At 42.4% G+C, this 24417-nt stretch overlaps 1 protein-coding gene across 5 annotated transcripts; it reads left to right on the top strand.

The window, feature by feature from the left end:
- The first annotated feature begins 1052 nt into the window (after positions 1 to 1052).
- On the top strand, positions 1053 to 21508 carry SPTSSA (serine palmitoyltransferase small subunit A). Of its 5 annotated transcripts, XR_003002866.1 has the most exons (5): positions 1229 to 1600; positions 2183 to 2258; positions 4967 to 5010; positions 6976 to 7181; positions 20348 to 20473. XR_003002866.1 is itself a non-coding variant. In XM_024741996.1 (2 exons), exons 1-2 carry the CDS (start codon positions 1110 to 1112, stop codon positions 20449 to 20451), a joined length of 207 nt encoding a protein of 68 aa, XP_024597764.1. In that variant the 5' UTR covers positions 1053 to 1109; the 3' UTR covers positions 20452 to 21508. The 5 variants fall into 5 exon arrangements, 1 of the variants encoding a protein (XP_024597764.1); XR_003002865.1 differs by lacking the exon at positions 2183 to 2258; XR_003002864.1 differs by having other exon boundaries at positions 1229 to 2258.
- Positions 21509 to 24417: the final 2909 nt, after the last annotated feature.

Here is a 24417-nt window from a genome sequence, read left to right as displayed (position 1 = left end):
AGTTTTAAAGTTTAAGCAGAAGGCTACTTAACCTAGAAACCGTTTAACATTTAAATAGCAGGCCATTAATTGTGTCATTTCACACGCTAATCGTGCATCTTCATTCCTGAAGGTGAGTGCAATGTTGCTGGCCCATTTGCCAGTGGGAAAATCTGGACTTTTAAGAGTGCATCTCCAGGAGGTATCTGTCCCACAGACGGATCTCAAGCAGTCTGTCATCTGCAGAACCGACCAGATCCGCGTCCTTCTCCCGGTCTTGACCTACACGGCACCTTTCGGCCACTAAGAGAGGTGGGCAGATGGACATATTTATGGTAATCTCTCTCTTGTCTTTAGGTTAAGGAGTGCACGGGGTATGTTGGTTTATGTGGGTGTGCTTTTGTGTGTGTGAGCCCGCGTGTGGGTGGGGAAGGAGGAAGAGGGCAGTGTGTGCATCACTTCTTCACAGATGCCTTTCCTGAGCTGCTTGACTGGGCGATGCTCGCCTCCCCACCCTCTCCGAGCACCTTACTCTCCCCCTCTGCACCGATCACAGCTTTTCTGGCATTTATGAATGCCTGTCTCCTCCCCTAGATCGTAAACTGCAAGAGGTAAGGATCCTAATATGCTCCTATTCACCCTGTAATCCCCCAGCCCAGGAGGACGCCTAAGGCGTCACTGGTATTCCACAAATATTTCTTCGACTGGCGTTTCTGGGCCCGACTCGGGGGACCCACCGCGTAAGGGAGCCACGGGCGACCCCCGCGGCAGGACCCCAGCGGGCACTACCGCCCCCCAACCAACTGCCGGGCGAGGCGGGGCCGGGCGGGGCACTCTCGCGGGGACAGTTCTCGGGCTCGCGTGGGCGCAGCCCCGTGAGGGGGAACAGCGGGAAGGGAGCGGGCGCGGCGCGAGGCCGAGGCCTGGCCAATAAACGCCGGCCGGGCGGGGCTCGCGGCCGGCTGCCCGGGAGCGCGCGGGGCTGGGCGTGCTCACGGGTGACGCTCCGGGCCGGGCCGGCCAATGGGCGCGGGGCAGGCGGGCCTGGCGGCCAGGGGCTCTAGGACGCGAACAGGAGGCCGGCCGGACAGACTGACGTTTGGCTGCAACGCGGGAGGCGCGTGGCAGGGATGGCGCTGGCGCGGGCCTGGAAACAGATGTCCTGGTTCTACTACCAGTACCTGCTGGTCACGGCGCTCTACATGCTGGAGCCCTGGGAGCGGACTGTGTTCAGTATCCTGCCCGGGCCGCGGGCGCGGGGCCGGGTCGGGGCGCGGGGGCCCGGGCGGCATCCTCCCGGGCCCAGGGCCTGGCGGGCGCGGGGCGGCGGGAGGGCGGAGAGGCGGCCCCGCGGGAACTGCGCGCGCAGACTCGCCTCTTCGCGGCGGGCATGCGGGACCGAGGTCTCGGGGCCGAGGGTGGCGCTCCCGCGGTTGGGGGGTGGGGGACGAGAACTCTTTTGAGATCTGAGGTCGCCGGTGAGTCACTGGAGCGAGGTAGAAGCGCCTTTATTGCTGGAGGAGATCCCCTAGGGCGATGTCTACCTGGTGTGCCCTCGCCTGCACTTCGGCCGTGCCAGCCTTTGATTCAATCTCCTGTTCCCGTGGGAGGCAGGGACCGTGTAAGTGGAGCAAATCGCTCCCGGCTTGGACGCTTTTGACCTTTAGCTGTCCCTGATTTAGCTGGCTTTGGTCCTAATAAGAATGCTAACCAGTTTATCGGCTTTTAAGTCAGGTTGTGAATGTGTGCTCATGGCATCCCAATACAGTTTTTGAAAGCAGTTCGTTAATCATCCCTTTTTGGTCTTCAAGATGGTTTAAAAAGTCTGTTCTACTCATTAATTTGATGTTTGCACAGTCCGTAACAGTCGAGCCCGAAAAGGAATATGTGGTTAGTTGTAGATAGTGTTTGAAGCTGTGTTTTCGTAGATGGCTAATAACTTACTCGTTAACGACTATAGAGCATTTACTACCAGCCAAACAACTGTGCTAAGCGCTTTGCCTGTATCTTAACTCATCTAACTTTCATAAGCTCAATAACTCAAGGTTGTGAAGAGAGGCTTCCTGAAGTCTGTCTTCATTTGTCTATGTTGACATCCCTTGATATTATTCTTGCAGAATAAATACTAATGAGAGATAACTTTTTTAAAAAACTTGAGGGCCAATATGAAACATATTTTATACAGCATGCTTGCTTCATACAGGGCCTCTCGTCTTCAGTGTGGTTTAGTTTGGAGTAGCTTCAGAACAACTTTGCAAATACGTGGTAGAGTGACTGAGGTAATTTCATTCCAAGCCTTAATAAGTGTGTTTATTTGTCTTGAACAAATAGGATTGAACAAATAGCATAGGATTGTACTCAAAGCTGAGTCTTTTGTCTCAACACTTTGAGGCATCTTAGCTGCTTTACAAGGAAATTTAGTTTTATTATTGTTGGCATTTCTTTCCAAACCTGGAGTTTAAGAAGCAGAATGCAGAGTTTGGATTTAAAGTCTGAATGTAAAGTATGCCCTAATTTCCTGCACCATTTACTTGTAGCTGCAGTTTAGTTTCACTCTAAGTTCTATAGGTTGGAGCTCATGAGGTCATCCTTGTAAAATGTATACTAAAATATATACCACCTCTTGACTCAGTTAAAGTTATTAAAAAGTGAATTTAAACATAAACAATGTTGTGCTAAACTGAAACTCTTTAAATCAGAAGTTGAATGTAGTGCCCCAGAGTCCACACTCTAATTTTACTCTTAAAGGTTTTTGTTGGCACATAGATAAATGCTATGGTGTCAGTGGTGTTAAGGTTTTTCTGTATTATATTGCAATAGTAATAGTGTCATAAATACCTCCGTGTTTTTCTTGGGGGGGATGGAGAAATAAATGATGAATAAATTATGAAATGATATGTAGTACCTCTGTGGGTTTTTGCCTTTGAAGCATTTGACTTCTCATTGGTTTATGGGACCGCATGATTTCATTAAAAAAAAACCACACACACTAGTGAGATTTGCAACCAACCTGAAAGAGACCTGCTGGGACCTGTTGACATCTACCTCTGGAGGGGAAGTTTTAACATGTTTCGAAAGTCCCCTTTCCCTATTGGCAGCCATCAGTGGGAAAGGAAGAGACCAGGTTTTGTAACCAAGACATGTTTTGTAACCAGTGAGACACTCCCTGTAGTGCCTTACTGGGTAACATTGTAATCATGCTGTTGAGGGGAGCTAGAAAATTTAAAATCTTTGTTAAAATAATTGGAAGCATAAGTAAAAGTTATTTTAGCATTGTTCTTTTAATTAAGAAAACAAAGGTTTATTCTGTAATGGCTTCTTATGTTTCCATGACATTTTATATTTGTATTTATTTTAAGCAAAATGCAGGCAGTTTTTTTGGTTTATGTTTAGAATTAGATTCCCCCGAAAGACAGTCCATGTCTCTTCAAGGAAAGAGTTTTTTTTTTTTCAACCACAGTGCTGGGCACACAAATAATGCTTGACAAACATTTTTTTTTTTATGACAAACATTTGTTTATATGTTGATTTGTCATTTCAAAGAAATTGCAGAAGTACTGATTTTAAGCCACTTTTAGAGTAGCTTTGGAACTTGACTGTTCCTGATGAACGACATTCAGTTCTTCTAGAGAATTCAAACTTAAAGAAGTAGAAAAGGCTATAGATTGAAAGAACTTCTTTGATTTATTTTGGAGATGTTAACAAAATTTGCATTGCTCTGTCTACTCATTTATAAAACATGTACATTCGCTGAGTTCTGTATTCCACAAGTATTGTATACTTTCCAATTGCCAGATACTATTCTAGATAGTAGGGATTTACCTGTGAATAAAACAGATAAAAATATTTATTCTAATCCCACTAAATAAATAAGTAAAAAATTAGATTATTAGACTGTTATAGCTGTTATGGGGAAAAATAAAATGGAGAGGAGGATAGGAACTAAGAAAGAGTCCATGTTCTTTGATTTTTAGTTAGAGTGGTCAGGGAGGGGACATTTAGAAAGATTTAAGCAGGGGAAAAATTCCAGAGGATCGAGCATTCCAGGCAGAAGGAACAGTAACTAGGAATGCCCTGAAGCACCAGCGTATCTGGCTTGTTTCTGGGATAGCTGAGTGGCTGGTGTGTCTGCAGTAGAGTTAGTGGGGGTGAGTAGTAGGAAAGGAGGTCATATCTGTTCCCGTAGGGCCTCCTAGGCATGGAGTGAGAGTTCTGGAGATGAAGGGAGGTGCTCATACCTTTTGAGTAGAGTCACTCAAATCCAGTAACAGTTTTCTCACTGACATTTAAATACAATAAGTCCCCTACATACAGACGAGTTCCAAGAGCGCCTTCGGTTAAGTCCAATTGTTCGTTAAGTCCAACAAAGTTAGCCTAGGTACCCAACTAACACAATTGGCTACATAGTACTGTACTGTAATAGAAAACAAATACAAAAAATAAAGACAACATTTTTAATCTTACAATACAGTACCTTGAAAAGTACAGTAGTATAGTACAACAGCTGGCATCCAGGGGCTGGCACTGAGTGAACAGACAAGAAGAATTACTCACTGGAGAAGGGAGAGGAGGTGGGAGATGGTAGAACTGAAGGGGACTAACCGTATTTAATAAAGTAGGAAAATAAACCACAGGAATATACATTTTTCCTTTCCCCATGAGACTCAAAGCTCTTTTCATTTTGAATGGGAAAAAAAAATCCTAGGAACAGGGTTTTAAAATTTATTTTAATTAAAAAAATTTTAAACATCCTGAGTTCTGTTCTAAGTTTCCAAGAAGATGGACTTCATTTCTTCAAGGAAATTAGATCCAAGTTCAGGAAAAATTAGAATCGACACATGTTCTCAGGTAGATCCCTGCCCCACCCCTTGTTATTCCGCTGAAAGAGCTGGGCAGTGAGTGCTTTGGGATGCAGGGCAGGAAGAGCATGGTGGACTCAGAGAACTTTCAGGGAGGTATTTGAGTTCTTTGCTTTATTTTCTCCTAGGTGGGGAGAAGGTGTGGCCTGGGGTGCAGAGATGTGTTGGGATGGTGAGTATACCAGGCTGACTTGGCTGGAGCAGGGATTCTTTAAGGCAGAGTGGGTGGGAAGTAAAGTTGAAAAAGCAAGTTGAGACTGTTTTTTAATTGAACAGACACTTCTGTGCGTACCTTGTGCCAGATGCTGGCCTAGATGCTTGTGATGTATCAGTGAGCACATGAGACAGAGATCCCTGTCCTTGGGAAACTTTGATAATGAGTGAAATATATAGTGGGAATTCCCTGGCAGTCCAGGGGTTAGGACTCTGTGCTTCCACTGCAGGGGGCATGGGTCTGATCCCTGGTCAGGGAACTAAGATCCTGCAGGCAGTGAGGTGTTACCAAAAAAAAAAAAAAAAGTGAAATATATAGTATGTTAGGTGGTAAGCATTATGGAAAGCAGAAATGTAGGTCAGGGGGATAAGAAATGTGTGGATGGGATGGAGTTACTGTTTTTAAAGAGGATATCAGGAGAGGCTTCATTGCAAAAGCATATTTGAGTAGAAAGATAAAGGAGGTGAGGGAGTTAGCAGGGTAGAAATCTGAGGGAAGAGCAGAGCTGGCAGAGGGACTAGCCATTGCAAAGTCCCTGAGTCCAGAGCCTGCCTGGCATGGATGAAGGCCATGGATGAGGCAGGTATGGCTAGTGAAGAGTGAGTGTGCGGGAGAGTCCTAGGCGATGAGGTCAGACTCTTTGGAGGTCCTGGTAAGGACTTTAATTTTGGTAAAAAAGGGTACTCTTGGGCTTCCCTGGTGGCGCAGTGGTTGGGAACCTGCCTGCCAATGCAGGGGACACGGGTTCGAGCCTTGGTCTGGGAAGATCCCACATGCCGTGGAGCAACTAAGCCTGTGTGCCACAACTACTGAGCCTGCGATCTAGAACCCACAGGCCACAACTACTGAGCCCGAACAACGCCATGAAGAGTAGCCCCCGCTCGCTGCAACTAGAGGAAGCCTGCATGCAGCAACGAAGACCCAATGCAGCCATAAATAAATAAACAAATTAATAATTAAAAAAAAAGGTACTCTTGGAAGGTTTGATAGAGGAGTGATCCAATCTGGCTTTTTAAGTTTGAAAAGGTTTACTTTGGTTGCAGGATTTGGAATAAATTAAGGGTGGCTGGAGGAGGCAAGGGTAGAAGCAAAGGTAGATATTTTGGATTGAGATAGGCTTTGAATGATAATGAAAAAAAGCATTCCTTTTTTTAAAATTAAACATTAAAAAAAATTTATACAACTTTAAAGATTACTTTCCATTTACAGTTGTTACAAAATATTGGCTATATTCCCTGCATTGTACAATACATCCTTGAGCCTGTCTTACACCCAATAGTTTGTATCTCCCACTCCCCTACCCCTATGTTGCCCCTCCCCCTCCCCAGCGCTACATTTTAAGCTGTATGTTCTTTTCAGTAGCGACTAAGTTATTTTCTCAGATTTTCGCTGTATCCTCAAATGCTTAAAGCTAGAATTGAGAAGGATTTTTCTTCACCTGTCAATATACTAGAGTAATTAACATGTTTGACAGTTTATTTTATTTATTTATCTTTTATAAGTTTATTTATTTATTTATTTTTGGCTGCATTGTGTCTTTGCGCATAGACGGCGGGGGTGGGGGGCGAGCAGGGGCTACTCTTCATTGCGGTGTGCAGGCTTCTCATTGTGGTGGCTTCTCTTATTGCGGAGCATGGGCTGTAGGTGTGTGGGCTTCAGTAGTTGTGGCGCTTGGGCTTAGTTGCTCCGCGGCATGTGGGATCTTCCCGGAGCAGGGCTTGAACCCGTGTCCCCTGCATTGGCAGGCGGATTCTTAACCACTGCGCCAACAGGGACGCCCTATGCCGTTTCATTTGATCTTCCTTTTGTAGAAATGAATGCAGTTTTCCATTACCAGGGAGGGCTAAATGAGGAAAGCTGAGCTAGGAATAATTGTAACTGATAAATTATTTTATTTTTAATTAAAAAAATTTTTTTTTGTAGCTGAGTTGTGCAGCGTGCGGAATCTTACTTAGTTCCCCGACCAGGGATCAAACCAGAGCCCTGTGCAGTGGAAGCGTGGAGTCGTAACCACTGGACCGCCAGGGAGGTCTCTGTAACTGATAAATTAATACTTCCAACCCTCCAGCGCAGTGGTATTCAGACTTTTCATTTGTGCATTCCCTAAAAGAACAAAAAGCACATACTGTGTATCCTCTCACTCATTTGACATCTGAAATCTTTCATAGTGAATTTAGATAATTACAAAAGATTTAATTTTTTGCTTTTTAAAAATTATTGTGTTTTTGCTAAAACCTTAAAACTATAATTTTTTTCTTATACAATTCGTAGAACACATTCATCACATGACCTGATTGGCAAAGCTGGTCCTCACTGTGAAGCCAAATAGGCAAAATCAGTCTTAATTTCTGTCAGAAAAAGCTCAGTGTCATTTTTCTGTTCAAATAATTGTTATGTAAACACCTTCAGTCCTGTCTCACTTTTTTGTTGTTGCTGTTTTATAACTTTATTTGACAGTCAGTGGTTAGTTCTCATCCACATTGACTATAGGTTTTTCAAAGTGGTGACAGGTACTTAGGTAACCAACGTATAGAGCTTGTTTGGTGAATCTTCAGCTTCATGCTTTCTGGACAACCGCACAACCACACGTGGATACAGTAGGGGACATTCCATAACCCTTTGGCCGAGACAGCTTTGTTGAAACTGTTGTCACTGTGCATATCTGGAGTTCCTGTCTCCTTCATGGCAGATTTCTGGATCTCTTTCAGTGCCTGAGGGGCATGCCTCTTGAAACCCACTCCATGGGTGCTCTCGTGAATGTTGACAGTGGATTCTCTGGTCACTACCTCAGTGATGGCAGAACGGCCCCTCTCACCATCCTCCTTGCTGGAGGCATTTTGCTGGGCCCAGATTGCAAAGGTGTCTCATTTCCAAATTCACATGTTTAGATAGATAGGTGAGGTTTGGAGCTGTGCCAGGAGTCTGTTACCTGAACTAAATAAAGTACAATGTAAGTTAGTTACTATTCCTTTGTTTGCTGTCCCAGAGTTTCTTTTATACCCTGGGGAAATGCGTAATTGTAAGATTCTGGAAGTAAAGTGAGAGAAGTGAAGTTGTAAGGGTGGGGGGATGGGAAGGAGAACTAGCAGATCACAGTTCTCAGATCAGCTTGAGGAGAGAGTACACTGGAAGCTGAAGATTTGTAAACTGATTCCCCTTAACGGATTCTAATCCTCTGAAAAGTCTTGTTCCTCCAGGGCTCCTGTGCTTTAGTTTGAAAACAGCTGCTCTAGCCTGTTTGACACTGCCTGGATATTTGGCTGGCTGTGTGAGAATGTCAGACTATCCCTTGTCTGTACTCCTTAGGATATTATAACTTTTTCTTTAGTAGGAAAAAGTTCTTTTCTTTCAGGAAAGGTGGAAGAGAAAAACTATGCTACACAAGAACTAGGTGATCTGTACTAGGATGTCAGGGAAAGTCATGGGAGGTTGATGGCAGTGGGGACAAAGCACATACAGATGATCTACAGTGTTTCTGCATGTGATACCAGTGATTTTTCAGTAGAGCTGAATGTGGATCCTGTCTCCACTGCTTCATATTCTTAAAGACCTTGTGACCTCCTCCACCCCACACCCCGGTTCAGGGTTTGATGTTGTAACATTTGTGGTGCTTAGGAACAAGGATAAGATAAATTCTTTTTTTTTTGGCTACGTTGGGGTTGGGTCATCGTTGATGTGCATGGGCTTTCTCTATTTGTAGAATGCGGGGTTACACTTCGTTGTGTACAGGCTTCTCATCGCGGTGGCCTCTCGTTGCGGAGCACGGGCTCTAGGCGCCTGGGCTTCAGTAGTTGTGGTGCGTGGACTCAGTAGTTGTGGCTCATGGGCTCTAGAGCACAGGCTCAGTAGTTGTGGCGCAGGAGCTTAGTTGCTCTGGGGCATGTGGGATCTACCTGGACCAGGGCTTGAACCCGTGTCCCCTGCATTGGCAGGCGGATTCTTAACTACTGCGCCACAGGGAAGTTGAAGGTAAATTCTTTAGATTAAAAAAAACCCCAGTGCTCAATTTTAATAATTAAAACTCTATGTTCTAAAAGATCTACTTAAGAGAGGATATATACTTTTCATGAATTGGAATGCTTAAAAAACAGTAGTTATGGGGGCTTCTCTCGTGGTGCAGTGGTTGAGAGTCCACCTGCCAGTGCAGGGGACGCAGGTTCAATCCCTGTTTCGGGAAGATCCCACATGCTGCAGAGCAACTAAGCCTGTGCGCCACAACTGCTGAGCCTGCGCTGTAGAGCCCGCAAGCCACAACTACTGAGCCCAGGTGCCACAACTACTGAAGCCCATACTCCTAGAGCCCGTGCTCCACAACAAGAGAAGCCAGCAGAATGAGAAGCACACTCACCGCAACGAAAAGTAGCCCCTGTTCGCTGCAACCAGAGAAAAGCCTGCGCACAGCAACAAAGACCCAATGCAGCCAGAAACAATAATAATAAAAAAAATAGTAGTTATGGAATGATAGACAGTATTGTATTTATGATCAATAGTTATGAAAAGTAGAATTACTACTAATACAAGAATTTTGGCCATCATATGTTGTATGCGTTCCTGAAAAATTCTCAAATAAAAGAGTTTATGGGAAAATATCATTAGCCCCTCAAAATCTATGCAACTTCGTAAGCAGGTGCTAATGAAAACAATGATTGGCATCTTGGGGGACAACTTGGATAACCTGGGCAGACAGGCTGGGCGCTGCCCCAGGGGCATTAAAAATGCATGGACAGAGTTGACTGGAACTGCTGAAGTGATGGAGATGGTGTGGGCTGCCGTCGAGGAGATGCAGGAGGCAGTGCAATCCTTCCATTAGTTGGGAGCTGTGCTAGCCTGGAGGTGTACCTTTCTGGAGAGGGAGCCCAGGTACAGATGCTAATTTTTAATTTTCTTAAAATAGAGCTAAAAGGACTGCAGCTGCTGAGCTGAGGGATGTTTCTTGCTGAAGATTATAATTCTTTCCTCACTAATCTGGCTCCCCTAATTTACAAAAAATCCCATATGAAACCATGCAGCTCCTGTGATATCCTAGTCACATATGGGTTAATTGATGTTCCAGAAATGTGTTATATCAGAACAGATTATATTTTAGAGCAGACAGGTAATTTTTCCCCCTTGACCCTGGGACTTCAGATCTTCATGTGATTAATAGAAGCTCTAATTATAAAGACATATAGGGATACATAGCCTTGGTGTCTCTGGGTTCAGAGCTACAAACCATTTCTAGGATTTCAGCTCAGAGTTGAACATGATCATTGCTGGTTTCAGCAGCAGGCTTTTTTGTTTGTTTAGTTTTTAAAGAGTTCATCATCAAGTTGTTCTAAAATCAATTTCCATACTTAAGTATGACCAACACTACAGAAAGCTCAGAGAATGGGTTTTGCTTGCCAACAGTAACCTCTGATACTGATGTGATATCCTTTACTATGGCGCAAGAATATCAAATTGGCTGACTTACACAGGACTATAACCATATTATTATCTTCTACTTGCTTTCATTTATGGCAACTAGGAAAGCATCAAAAGTGATATATTTGGTAAAAATAAGCTTTCTTTCTTTTTTTTTTTTTAAATTTTTGGCCGTGCCACGCCGCTTGCGGGATCTTAGTTCCCCAACCAGGGACTGAACCCGTGCCCTCGGCAGTGAAAGCACGGAGTCCTAACCACTGGACCACCAGGGAAGTACCACCAGGAAGTAAGGAAGTCCCTTATTATTGGTGATGGTCTCTAGTTTTTCGAGGTCAAGGGACAAAACCTGCAGTAATAAGAAAGAGTCCTTTTTGGAGCATCTTTCAGCAGCTGACCCCTGCTTTCCCTTAGAGCTTTGATGGCTTTTCACCAAACAGCCTATGGTAATACTTTGTCAGATACTTTGTTTTCTTTTTTCATTAAGATGGTTTCTTAAAAAAATTAAATTTATCAAAACTTTTGAATATTTCTGAGGATAAAAGTAGCTTTTTAGAGTTAGTTTTACAAAAGGAATTTGACTAATAGAAGATTGGATTGTTTTAGATGACATTTTAGCTTTGTTTTTTAATGTGACCAGGGACATCAGAGACTGAAAACATTGAAAGTAGACTAGTGAAGAGGAATAAATCATACCCACTGGAACAAAGGCCCCTGCCCTTTTCCCAATGAGGAGCTACTTTTGGTTTCTGCAAAGTCTTGCGAATAGGTTGCTAAGGTAGGCGGTGATAGTACGGGGTTACTGGTTAGGGCAGGAGATGTTAGTTACCGTGGTCTTACTTCTGATGTACTGTATTTAACTTTAAAGCATTTCCTTTTTTTTTAAAGTTGCTGGGAAAAGGACTGGGGATGGCCAATCCCTTGTATGGGCAAAAAAATCTTTATTTTATTTTTTTCCTGCCTAACTGGGAACTTATCAGCTCATGATTAGCTGGGGATCCCTGTTAAAGAAAACAGCAAACAGCACACAGATATATGGTTTCACATCTATTTGCTTTTTAATCCATTGGACCCATAAAATATTTATGTTATGTCCAGGTTATAAATAACCTCTGATTGTTCACTCAGGCCTTGAACAAACAATTTTCAGCAGTGCCTGCACAATCCTGGCACATTATCTGCTCAGTTCTTGAATGGTTGATGAAGTGCCTGCTTTGTCTAACAATGCACTACGACCGGAAGCAAAGAGCAGCCGAGGCGTTCACTCTCAAGCACTTAAAATTCAGTGGTAGAGACAGTTACATACACACAAAACAGAAAAGACATATTTTTTAATTTTTGAGGTTTTTGGTGTGTTATAGTCTGGATTTCACTAGCTTTATTCTATATTTCTTGAATCATGGTTCCCCCTCTAAAACATAAACGTGATTAATCTTGGTACAGCTGCTGATACTTATACAAACAGCAGTAAGGGCTTGGTAAATGGAAAGATTACTCTATCACTTTGTGTATTACCTTCCAATATGTGTGTATTATATAACACTGAATATTTACATTTTCTGTGTTTGCGTGTGTGCGCGCCTCAGTGTCTCAAAGAGAAGATTACATTAAGGATGATTGAGAACTGGTGCTTAAATCTCCAAGCAAGTGGGATCCTAACATTAATCCAGGAAGGGATTTCATTTTATGGAGAAGAAACTCAGGTCCAGAGAGGTTGTGATGCCTTAGGATTATACTATAAATAACAAGTTAATAGCAGGGTGACCTTGGGCAATTTCCAAACAGAGGTCTGAGTCATAATGTTAAGTGCCCAAGCCCTCAAGCAATAATTTCAATAAAGATTATATTACCTTTTGTTGCAGAATAGATTTGATTCCAAATTTTTATATCAACCCTGAAAGGTAGGTGTTGTGTGTCCCCAAACCACAGATAAGGAGACTAGTGATCAGAGTTTTTGACACAACCAGGGATTGGCAGAATTGCAGCTCAAACCTAGGTTCTCTTCCAGTGCCATGGTGATTCCAGTATCCATTTCTTGTACTTCACAGTGTGTCAAGGATACTTTAAACTTTGAGAGGTGTGTTAAAGAACGCAGTGGATTGAGAAATCCACTCAAGTACCCAGATAGCAATTAATAGCTGTTATATTCTAAATGGTGTATGTTTAGGTCTGTTTGTGAGAACATTTCTAAGAAGACGAAGGTCACAAGTTCCCCAACCTTGCAAATGTCACAATAAAACTGCCCTTTGGAATGGTGCCAAGCATAATCTCAGGGAGTATTCAACTCAGTGTATTGGAGCTATTTCAGCTACATGGCTAAAATTGCTTAAATTGCATTTGTAGAAGGTTACTTATTAAAAGGCACTGTTTTGCATGTTTTGCAAGGTGATTATTAAGGCTAGTAGAAATTCCTCATGGTCCCATTGTTTACTTGTTCATTTAATATGAGTTTCACTGTATAGTTAAGTCAGTTTTAAATAGTCTCTTATTTGCGGGGGGGAGGGATTAATTGGGAGTTTGGGATTAACAGATCAACAACAAGGACCTGTTGTGTAGCACAGGGAACTATAATCAATATCTTGTAATAACCTATAATGGAAAAGAATCTACAAAAGAATATATATATATCTGAATCACTTTGCTGTACACCTGAAACATTGTAGATCAACTATACTTCAGTAAAAAATATTCTCTTATGGTTGAGAGCTTTAGGATAATTTGGGGGAATAATTTTGAAATTTAATTATATAGAAAACTTACTTTTAGAGGCTTATTTAATTATTGTGATTCTGGAAATACTTAGGAGAAGTGGGATTAGAATACAGAGACTTTTTTTTGAGGGAAATAGAATTAAAAGTTAAATTTAATAAGTGGCTTTGGGTAAAAGGTTAGGTTTAATGTTATTATTTTGAGTAGCTAATAATTGACATTTGCATCTAGGTGCAAGTGACTTTTGGTAATTTTCCGTTTTCTTGGTCAGAATTGAGAGTTGTTTATTCTGTTTCTGAGAGCTAAGATTTTCTGTTTATTTCCTAGTAGCAAATTAGGTTCAAGTGATGCCTAACCCAAACTTTGCCAGGGAAAAAGATCCTTCAAATAAAACAGTTTTTAGTCTACTACTATATGCAGTTCCATTTTCCTTTACAGTTCTTACTTATTAAAAAAATAAGTAAGACTTATTAACTATTCAGGCATACAATAAAAAACCCATAAAGAATAATATAATGAAAGTGTGCCCATACCAACTACTGAAGAAAAACATGCATTTGAAGACCCTTTGTGCCCCTTCTCACCTGATCTCCTTTCTTCCTCTTCCCATTTCACCCCACTAAGTAACCACTATCCTGAATTTAGCATATATAATTGCCATTTATTTGTTATTACTCCACATGTATGCATCACAGCATAATGCTGTAGAAAGTCATGAACTCTAATGTCTAATATTTTAACCAGGCAAAACATCTTTTCAAGTTTTGATAAGTTCTGGGGACTTCCCTGGTGGTCCAGTGGTTAAGAGTCTGTGCTTCCATTTCAGGGGGCACAATTGGATCCCCGGTGGGGGAACTAGGATCCTACATTCCTTTGGAGTGGCCAAGAAAAAAAAAAAGTTTTGATAAGTTCTTGTTTCACTTGGAAAGATGTCCTGATTTTATATGCATATAAAAGATTAAAGGTTTGACAATTTAGTGTTCGCAAAATTGAGCCCAAGTTTCAGGTTCCTGTCTTATAGTAGAGCAATCTCTGTTAAGCTAATTTATGCATGTTGACTGATATATTCTCCATACTAAATAGAAGAATTATAGTGCCATAAAGAGTACGTAATATAATCATTCAAATGGCTGTTTTTAGTAATTCTTACTTGAATTTGAGCCAATGACCTGAAGATTATTACTATACCATTTCATTTGCTTTGTGTATACATTCGTAAGTCTTACATAAAAGCTGTTAAAAAACCCAAAAAGCATCTTGAAAATATAGTATTGCTTAGAAACAGATTTTGGTTTTCTTTGCTGTAGTTGCTTTAGAGTTTGTTGGTCACAGTAATATGTGGAATACGTAGAAAGCACCACAGTGAATCTAGAGTCAAATAATGTTTCTTAAGCAATTCCTTTATTCATCAAATATTTATTAAATGTGTGTTACGTTAGATGTTGGAGATATAAAAATGATTAGACATTGTTCCTGTGTTCAAGGAGTTAATAATCTGGATGAGATAAATATCAATACATCTACAAATAGGTAATGTCAGGTGATAAGCTCTGTGTGATATGAGTGAAGAACTTGATGAGCATTAGGGAATAGTTAATTCTGCCAGGACGTTGGGGTAAGTATAGAAAAAGTATGAGTGCTAGGGGGAGCCTCATACGAGAGGAGATGACTAGCTGAGCTCTAAGAATGTTTAGGTTTTACTTGGAGGAATAGGACTTTTCGTACATAGGAAGGTATTATAGTGTAATGGTTAAGAACACATTTTAGGAGTTTGACTTGGTTTGGAATTGGCTCCATTGCTTACTCTGATTTCGGGATATTACTGTAGGGCTTAACACAGTGCCGTGCGCACACTAGACAAAATGAAAGCTGCCACTGCTGTTATCCTTAGTCATATTATTAAGCCGTAATCAAGGGCAGAGCAGTATGAAAATAGAGAACATTGTTTTCGGAGACTCGTGTAATATGGCATGAGTAGGATGTGTGTTTGTTGGGGGTTGATTTGGAGTGTTGGGAGGTATGATGGAAAAGCAGCATGGTACAGTTGACCCTTGAACAAGCAGGGGTTAGGGGTGCTGACCCCTGCATAGTTGAAAATCTGAGTATAACTTTTTACGGTCGGGCCCTCTGTATCTGTGGCTCCACATCTGCAGATTCAACCAACTGTGGATTGTGTAGTGCTGTAATAGGTATTTATTGAAAAGAATCCACGTATAAGTGGACCTGTGCAGTTCAAACCCATGTTGTTCAAGGGTCAACTGTAGATGCTTTTGGTCCCCACCTTGATCCCCTTTGCCAGCTGATGTACTTCTCCCTCGCTGCTGGGATTGTTGTCTGCTACTGCCTTCTAGCTTCCCCCTTCTCCAGACTATTGCCCTTGGCCAAGGCAGCTGTCTCGCCCAGGTGGTTTTTTCTCAGCCTATCTACAGCCAGTGATTGACAGATTAAGGGATACAAAAGATCAGGCCTGTTGCCTCAAAGCAACACCAACATGTGGTACAATTCATGCTCCAGAGCGCCCTGTGGGAGCTGAGCTCCTGAACCTCCTCAGCTTTTCCCCCTGCTCTGTTCTGTTCTGCTCACTCCCCTTCTGATAAAACTCCCTTCAGAATAACTTATACAAGAATCCCTGTTCCAGCCTCTCAATTCTTGTCTACTTCTTGCACTCCAACCTAAGACCAGGTGCTTGAGCTAGATTGGAAAGGTCCTCAGATGCTTGGCTTAGAATTCCAAGTGCTACCCTAGAGGCATTGGGAAGCATGCATTTTAAAAGGATAACTCTAGTAAAGAGAGACATGGAAAATAGCCAGAGGCCTAAAGTGGGAGCTTGTAAGTGATTAAGTAAGGAATGATAAGTACCTCAATCATTTATCATTGATAAGGGTAGGGGAACATGAGATAAAAGTCATTTGTTGTGGTTGGAAAGAACCAAGAAGTCTTAAATAATTTGAATTTGGGGAGAAGGAATCAAAGCAATTTCTAGATTGAGTGACTAGGCAAATAGTTAATCTATAGTTATATCAGATAGTGTGTCAACTATTTTCAAATCGTTGGAAAAATAGGACTTATAGGAAGAAGTAGTTTTGGAGAAAGTTAGTGAGTTCAGTTTTGGCTCTGTGAATTTAAGCCCATCATAGGTGGAAAAGTCCAGTATCATAGGAAATACTTGTCTGCAGTATAGAAGGTGGGGTCAGGTCAACAACATTAAGGTGGCTGTTTAAGTTATAAGTGTGTGTAGGCCCAAGACAAATCATTGGGAACTCCATTTATCATTTAGAATCCTTTCAACTGCAAGTATGGCAAAGAATATCTAAAGGTGGTTTATGGGTAAAGGGCGTATTTATTGGCTTATGTATCTGAAAATCCAGTGGTAGGGTGGGCCTCAGGTCATTTGATCAGTGTTCTAGCTCCATTTTTCTGCGATTATTTTTGTTCCACCGCCTTCATCTGTTTGATTTCCTTATGGAGGCAAAGTGACTCCAGTGATTCCAGGATTCTATCAGCAAACTGCATATTCTAGAAGGAGAATCTGTGTTCCTGGATTCCTGGCAGAACTCCTAAACTTTGAGCTGGTTGATCAGATTTGGGGGGTGGGCATTGTTAAAAAGAGAAGATCTTAACTGGTTCAGACCAGTCAGGGCTTATCCCTGGAGTTGGGATAGGGTTAGGCCCACCCAAAGAGCATGGCTGCTGTACTAGCAGGAGGGCTGGAGTGGATGTTTGGGAGAAAAGCACAAAATTAACTCTACTCATCTTACACGTTAGTGGCAGACAGGGAAAAAGAGCCAGTGAACTAGGAAAATGGTGCGAGAGAAGGGAGGAGAGCACCAGAGAAGTACCTCAGCCCAGAGCTGAAGGAGATTTGAAGAGGAAAGATGAAAATAGTGTCAATTCAGAGAGCCATTGGATTTGATAGGAGGTCGTTGGTGCCCTGAGAGCAGTGTCTGTAGCCTGGAGAGGTAGAAGGCAGATGGTTGTGTGGGTGATGAGTAATGATATGGAAGCAGCAAGTTTGTACTTTTTTTTTTTTTTTAAAGAAATTAAGTGGTGAATGCAAGGTGGTTGTTTAAGAAAGAACTGGATTAAGGGAGGCTGAAAAGTAAATTTAAAAATGGTCACAGGGCATCCCTGGTGGCGCAGTGGTTGAGAGTCTCCCTGCCAATGCAGGGGACACGGGTTCGAGCCCCGGTCCGGGAGGGTCCCACATGCTGCGGAGCAGCTAGGCCCGTGAGCCACAACTACTGAGCCTGCCCCTGGAGCCTGCGAGGCACAACTACTGAAGCCCGCACACCTAGAGCCCGTGCTCCTCAACAAGAAGCCCACGCACCATAACAAATAGTAGCCCCTACTCGCTGCAACTAGAGAAAGCCGGCGCCCAGCAACAAAGACCCAACTCGGCTAAAAAAAAAAAAAAATGGTAATGGGAGAACTACCCACATCTGACATCTGCATCTCTACCAGTGCACATCTCCTTCCTGCAAACACCCTCCCTCTTGTGAAGTTCTTCACAGGGAGAGCAGCACCAACCCAGGTACCCCCAATAGGGTCACTGGTTTCGCCGCAGATGTGACACTGGCCTCTGCCACCATATGCAGTGACCCATTTCCAAAGTCCTGTCCATCTTCTTCATAAATCCCGCTTCAGGATATCCCTGGGTCCAAATTGTCCCGGTCACTATTCTGGGCACTGTGAGGGACACTGAAGGACTAAGAATGTCCACTGTGGCCATCTCCCTGTCACCAAGGCCCTTCCTCCTAACCCCCTTACCCATTACCCAGCTGCTCCTCCTACCCCCCAGAAAAATGTAAATCACCAAATAATGGTTGTTAATCAGCAAGCACTTGCCCTCCCCACCTCGGGACCCACACTTGACCAACCTTAGCTTAAAAGCTAAGACTGAATGCAGGCTGACCTCTCCCATGAAGACTGTAAAATCCCACTATGAAATCAATATGATTTTTTTTTTTAAGGCCGTGCTGTGCAGCATGGGGGAATCTTTTTTTTTTTTAAAAATTATTTATTTTTTTGGCTGTGCCAGGTCTTTAGTTGTGGCATGTGGGATCTAGTTCCCTGACCAGGGATCGAACCTGTGCCCCCTGCATTGGGAGCGTGGAGTCTTAACTACTGGACCTCCAGGGAAGTCCCCAAATCATTGATTTTAATTTCATTTCAAAAAAAATTATTATGGGAGACTTTTCACCCATGTTTGCCAGATGAGGGGAATGAACTTAGGGTCTGAGTCAGGTTTGAGCTGTGGCTCTAAAGACAGCTTCTTGTGTGACCCTGGACAAGTCCCCTCTGTTTTGTCAGTCTCTGATGAGTACTAGTGAATAAACATTTCACAGGAAAACCGTAAAGGTCAAGCAAGATAATACATAAAAGAGGTTTGTCAACTAAACTGTTATACAAATATTAGCTGGTAGTAAGCACATTGTTTATTTAAACCCTATATTCTCATAAAGGTATGTAAGGTATTATAGAACTACTAGTATGTAGAGCTGAAGGTATGTAAGACAGGAGGTGGGGGAGGAGGGGAGAGAGAGAATATGAATGAATGAATGAATGAATGCATAAAACACAGTCCCAGTTCAGAAGTAGTTATTCCCCTTAGCATGACTCTGCAAAGCAAAAAACCCTCAGGTTTTACATAATTTTTTTGTGTGTGTGTGATACGTGGGCCTCTCACTGTTGTGGCCTCTCTCATTGTGGAGCACAGGCTCCGGATGCGCAGGCCCAGCGGCCATGGCTCACGGGCCCAGCCGCTCTGAGGCATGTGGGATCTTCCCGGACCGGGGCATGAACCCGTGTCCCCTGCATCGGCAGGCGGACTCTTAACCACTGCACCACCAGGGAAGCCCTTTACATAATTTTTGTTAGCAGTATTTCGTGTGGCCCAAGAGGAGGGCTCCTTGTTGACTTGCATATATACAGTTTATTTATTTTTTATAAATTCATTTATTTTTATTTATTTTTGGCTGCGTTGGGTTTTTGTTGCTCTGCGCGGGCTTTCTTTAGTTCTGGGGAGCAGGGCTACTCTTCTTTGCAGTGCAAGGGCTTCTCATTGCTATGGCTTCTCTTGTTGTGAAGCACAGGCTCTAGGCGCGCGGGCTTCAGTAGTTGCAGCATGCAGGCTTCAGTAGTTGTGGCTCATGGGCTCTAGAGTGCAGGCTCAGTGGTTGTGGCGCATGGGCTTAGTTGCTCCGTGGCATGTGGGATCTTCCCAGACCAGGGCTCGAACCCATGACCCCTGCATTGGCAGGTGGATTCTTAACCACTGTGCCACCAGGGAAGCCCCCTATACAGTTTACATTCCTTTTGGAATGGGGAGAACGGACCACAGTGCAGAATGTTTATGGTTTAGGTTATCAAGGTGACTTTTATTTGATGTTGTTGCAAAGTTTAGTGATAATAATAATAATAAATGTTTGATAGTAGCAGCTATTATCAGTTTATGTCACTAGTATATGATTGATCTTATCTTTGGCTCTAAAGCCAATATCTTAGCCACATTCTAGTTTAAATAATTCTAAAATTCTTGGATCAGACAAGACTTATTGTTCAAGCTTGTAGACATTTTGCAGTCATTAAATACTGTACAATTTTATTCCTATACATTTCTGTTTCTTAGATTGAATAGATTCACTTTCTCTGCTTCATTTTAAGCAGCCTGATGTTTTGAAATATAATAGGGAGAATAATAGTACGCACCATGTAAGGTGACGGTGAAGACAAAATGAGCTTAAAAAACAGAATGGTGTCAGGCATAGTTAAGGTTAGTGGCTATAATTATAGTTATTTATTTATTTATTTATTTATTTATTTATTTATTTATTTATTTTTTTGCGGTACGCGGGCCTCTCACTGCTGTGGCCTCTCCCGTGGCGGAGCACAGGATCCAGACGCGCAGGCCCAGCGGCCATGGCTCACGGGCCCAGCCGCTCCGCGGCACGCAGGATCCTCCCGGACCGGGGCATGAACCCGCGTCCCCCGCATCGGCAGGCGGACGCTCAACCACTGCGCCACCAGGGAAGCCCTAGTTATTTATTTTTTATAAATACTTGGTAGGTATGAGAAAGCATTAAATGAATGGGTACTTCCACATAGAACAATTGTTGAAAACATTTGGGGATTTAGTTTTGGATAAACTGAGAAAAAGTAAAATGAAGTGTCCTTAACTACAACTCAGATTCCATGCTGGTTTCCATCGTGGGGATGGCACTGTACACAGGATATGTCTTCATGCCTCAGCACATCATGGCGATACTGCACTACTTTGAAATTGTACAGTGACCAAGATGTGACCAAAATCAAGAGGTTCTTTAGGGAAGAGCCACTGTCTGAAGTTGGAACGAGACTTCATCAGATGTCATAAGAAACTCTACTAGATGTCAACATAACCGACCCTCTGAATATAAAGACTAAAATTTATGAGTAGAACAGGAAAACAATCCTGACTCATGTGTTGTGTTCTTTATTTTTAATTTTAAAAGAGGCTCTTATATAGTAGTTTTTGTCTATTTTAACATTGTAGTCATTTGTACTTTGATATCAGTATTTTCTTAACCTTTGTGACTGTTTCAATATTACCCAGTGAAAGCTTTTCTTAATGTAACTTTGAGTACATTTTAATTGCCTTCTATTTCTAAAACCCAAAGTCATTAGTTGGGCTTTACGGTTCTTGCTATCATATGGCATACATATCTGCCTGGATATATTTCTACTCTTGACCAAAGTTTTGTAAGAAAAAATTCAAGATATGGGGCAGGGGGCTGGGGAGGGAGGATATTTTATTGAGAACTATTTACAAAAGACTTATCTGTAAGTTTGAACTCAGGAGTACAGTTTTAGCTATCTGGACTCAACTCTTAACAGCTTTTACTTTAAAACTATTAAAGTGTTTCTTAACAATGAAAAAGAAAGATCTTGCTGAAGTTAAAATAAGGAACATTTCACCTTTTAAATATTTAATTTGTGTGTGGACTCATTTCCAGAAAACTTTGGTGATGGTTCTTGTGACAAATGGTGGTGAAGTAGCATTATTATGTAATGCTTATATATAGTAGAGTTTTTAATAGAAGGTAAATCAGTTTCCTCTGAGGGCCATTAGTAACAATGTACTTCCTTAAATTTAGTGTCATGATTGTAATGGGTGCTGCAAATGCATTTGCACATTGTAATATGATGAGATGAATTGTTAAAAACTATAGCAAAAAGAAATGTAAACTTGGTTAAAATCCTCTCACTCTTTGTATTGCTTTTTTTTTTAAAAAGATTTTTATTCCTTAAATGTAAAATGACTACCTAATTTTTTGATGTAAACTCATTAAATTCAAAGAGAGAAAAATCAGCTGATGTAGCAGTATTTTTTTTTTTTCTCGTTGGTTAAATGTTGATCTAATATTTATACTTCTGGATTGATTGCTGTGGACAGATAAGCAGTAAGTATATCTTAACATGTGTCTCAACATAAAAGTATCGCTAATTTAAAAAATTAGACATTTTTTAAACATACCTCCCAGAATGTTTTACTATTTAAAAAAAATGTGTAAGTACTTTTGGCCCCAAATTGTATGAATTAGACTTTTGAAGTGTTTTCTAGTCCAGAGGTACTAAGTAATATATAAAAGTCTGGTAGTTTTAGAGAATCAATTTATATCATTACTATTAGGGAGGGTGAGAATAATTTGTAAGTATTTAGTTTTGAAGTGCTTAAAAGTAGTTGGATATGGTTATGTCTGGTTATGGCATAATTACAGTATTCACACTATCTCAAGCAGAGTAATGAATATGAGGATTTAAGTCTGGAGTTGTTCAATTAATGCTTAGATCTGGCTTTCCTCCATTGACATTCCTCCTCCCCCCCTTAACCTCTGACAAGTAGATTCTAATGTCTGGATCTCTGGTGAGCTGAAGACAGGAAAAGTCAAGAATCACTAGTTTAGATGGGTATCCAGATTATCTATCCTAGCCCTCTACTCAGAAATCTTTAATTCATCCTCACTCTGCTGAAATCCGTTAAATCACTGTTGTATTTAATGGTTGTTACGAAACACTGGCCTGTGAGATAGATAGAAGATAAGTTTAGCCTTACAGAGAATCTTGAGAAGAGTCAGAAAGAGAAATAGGAGCAGGTCCACTGAGAGGTAATCAGGGAAGCATATCCTCACCCACTGATGCAAGGGTCTGGTCTATTTGTCAGTAAATAACAAACGGGGAGATCATTTAACTTTATCTGTTTACAAGTGGGCATTAGACAATTCTCTATAGGTCGCTTATGTTTCAGTATGTCTTCTGAACAGAGATACTGACTGCCTTTTTTCTGGAATATTTTTCTAGGATGTTTGTATGATAGAGAAGATAGAGAAGAGATAACGTCTCCCTCCAGAACAAAGGGCAGGTTTGCTTAGAGCCTTGGAATATAAAGGTCATCTCCTTCTGAAGCAATGGGCACTATAAAAGATTTGGGTTCCCTGTGCTCAGGGTTCCTCTCCTGTAATGTGACCCTCTGCATGTACAGGTGTCACCTGGCCCTCTTTACATTGTCCTGTGGGAATTGGAGCTTGGAAACCAAAACAAGAAAATAGTACTTTGACTGTTTCTTTTTTTTCTTTTTTAATTAATTAATTAATTTATTTTTGGCTGTGTTGGTTGGGTCTTCGTTGCTGTGCATGGGCTTTCTCTAGTTGCGGCAAGCAGGGGCTACTCTTCGTTGCGGTGCGCAGGCTTCTCATTGTGGTGGCTTCTCTTGCTGCGGAGCACAGGCTCTAGGTGCGCGGGCTTCAGTAGTTGTGGGACGTGGGCTTCAGTAGTTGTGGCTCATGGGCTGTAGAGCGCAGGCTCAGTAGTTGTGGCACATGGGGTTAGTCGCTCCATGGCATATGGGATCTTCCCGGGCTAGGGCTCAAACCTGTGTCCCCTGCATTGGCAGGTGGATTCTTAACCACTGTGCCACCAGGGAAACCCCTACTTTGACTGCTTCTATAAGTAATTAAGTCCTTTGTGTCTGACCCTGGAATCTCATGTCTTCTGCCAGTACCCACAAAACTGTGCCAAACTAACTTGTTAGCTTGCAGACCCTTCACTGTTCTTGACAGTTTTGGTGGTGAGAATGCAACAAAGAAGAGACGTGGTCTCCTAGAAGAGAAAGGATGATGGCCCCACGGGGCAGATTCAGAGATGGGACATACCCTGGTGTCCAGTAGGAAATGCTCTTGCTCAAGTATCGGGTGGGTTAGGGGAACCAGGGTCCTCCGCTCTTCTACTTGTTAATTAATCATTAGAGGCTGAGTGGTGAGAAAGATGATTGAAACAAGCTGCCTACACAGTGCCTTAGTGGTTGGGCATGCTCCTCCGGGCAGGTGGAAGAAGGAATCTTAGGGTAATGGGACGGCTCTAAAGATAATGTAGCTGTGGCTGCTAAGCCAAGGAACCCCCAAAACAGAAATAAATGGTGACAGCAGTGAGGGGCATGTTATTCAGTAGAGACCTTTGGGTGGTCTGAAACACTTCACATTTATTCAGGTGAACTGAATGCAAAACCTTCCTAATGGGCTCAGAGCTGCTCTCTCCCTCTGTGCCCCCTTCTCTTCTATCCTGACTTCAGTTTCATTAAGGAGGAAGATGACCAAAGGTGAGACTCAGTGCATCCTGCCTTAGTATGCTGGGGAGCTTCGCAGAGGAGAGAGAGTCAAACTTTCACGGCTCCGTTGGATATCGTTACCCAAGTCATTATCCTACCCATTCCTGTGGGAGGAGGGGCACCAGAATTCAACTAGTGGAGTCTGGGCAATTTTTGCAGTGGAGAACGGAAATTTATGTGACCCTGTTGGGGTGCAGCCGTTTGGGCCTATTCAGTGTACTGCTGTAGCTTCCACTGGGGAATGCGTAATGGGTATTGATGTTTACATGTCTGGGCTATCAATGCCTGTCAGTGCTAGAGGTGACACTCATGTTCGGGAAGAGATGTATGTAGAGAAATACTAGTACCTTTGGATCCCCACAACCCAAATGACCCCCTTGAGCTACAAGTCTCTATGACTAATGGTCTAACCATTTAGAGTCTGGCAAAAAGAAGCATCTTCCATCTGAGGTGCTCCTTGGATATTTGGACTCCTGGGCCTCCTTGCCCCCTGGTAGTGGCTCTCCTTTTGTAAACAGCTAGGAACTTGCTACTGGGCTGTTCTTGGAACTGACTCATGGAAGCCTTTTGACTCTCCGGCATGATAGTTTCATTTCAGGGTGAATCAGCTGGACTCA

Source organism: Neophocaena asiaeorientalis, unplaced genomic scaffold, assembly GCF_003031525.2.
Source record: "Neophocaena asiaeorientalis asiaeorientalis breed wild unplaced genomic scaffold, Neophocaena_asiaeorientalis_V1.1 scaffold83, whole genome shotgun sequence".
NCBI lineage: Eukaryota > Metazoa > Chordata > Mammalia > Artiodactyla > Phocoenidae > Neophocaena > Neophocaena asiaeorientalis.
Note: the sequence above shows the minus strand (reverse complement) of the source record. Positions and strands in the feature narration are given on the sequence as shown.

Excerpts from the sequence above, each read along its gene's own strand:
- SPTSSA (XM_024741996.1), top strand. The coding sequence starts at position 1,110 with ATGGCGCTGGCGCGGGCCTGGAAACAGATGTCCTGGTTCTACTACCAG. Across the intron at positions 1,213-20,347 it reads CTGGGAGCGGACTGTGTTCA|ATTCCATGCTGGTTTCCATC; the intron begins GTATCCTGCCCG and ends ACTACAACTCAG.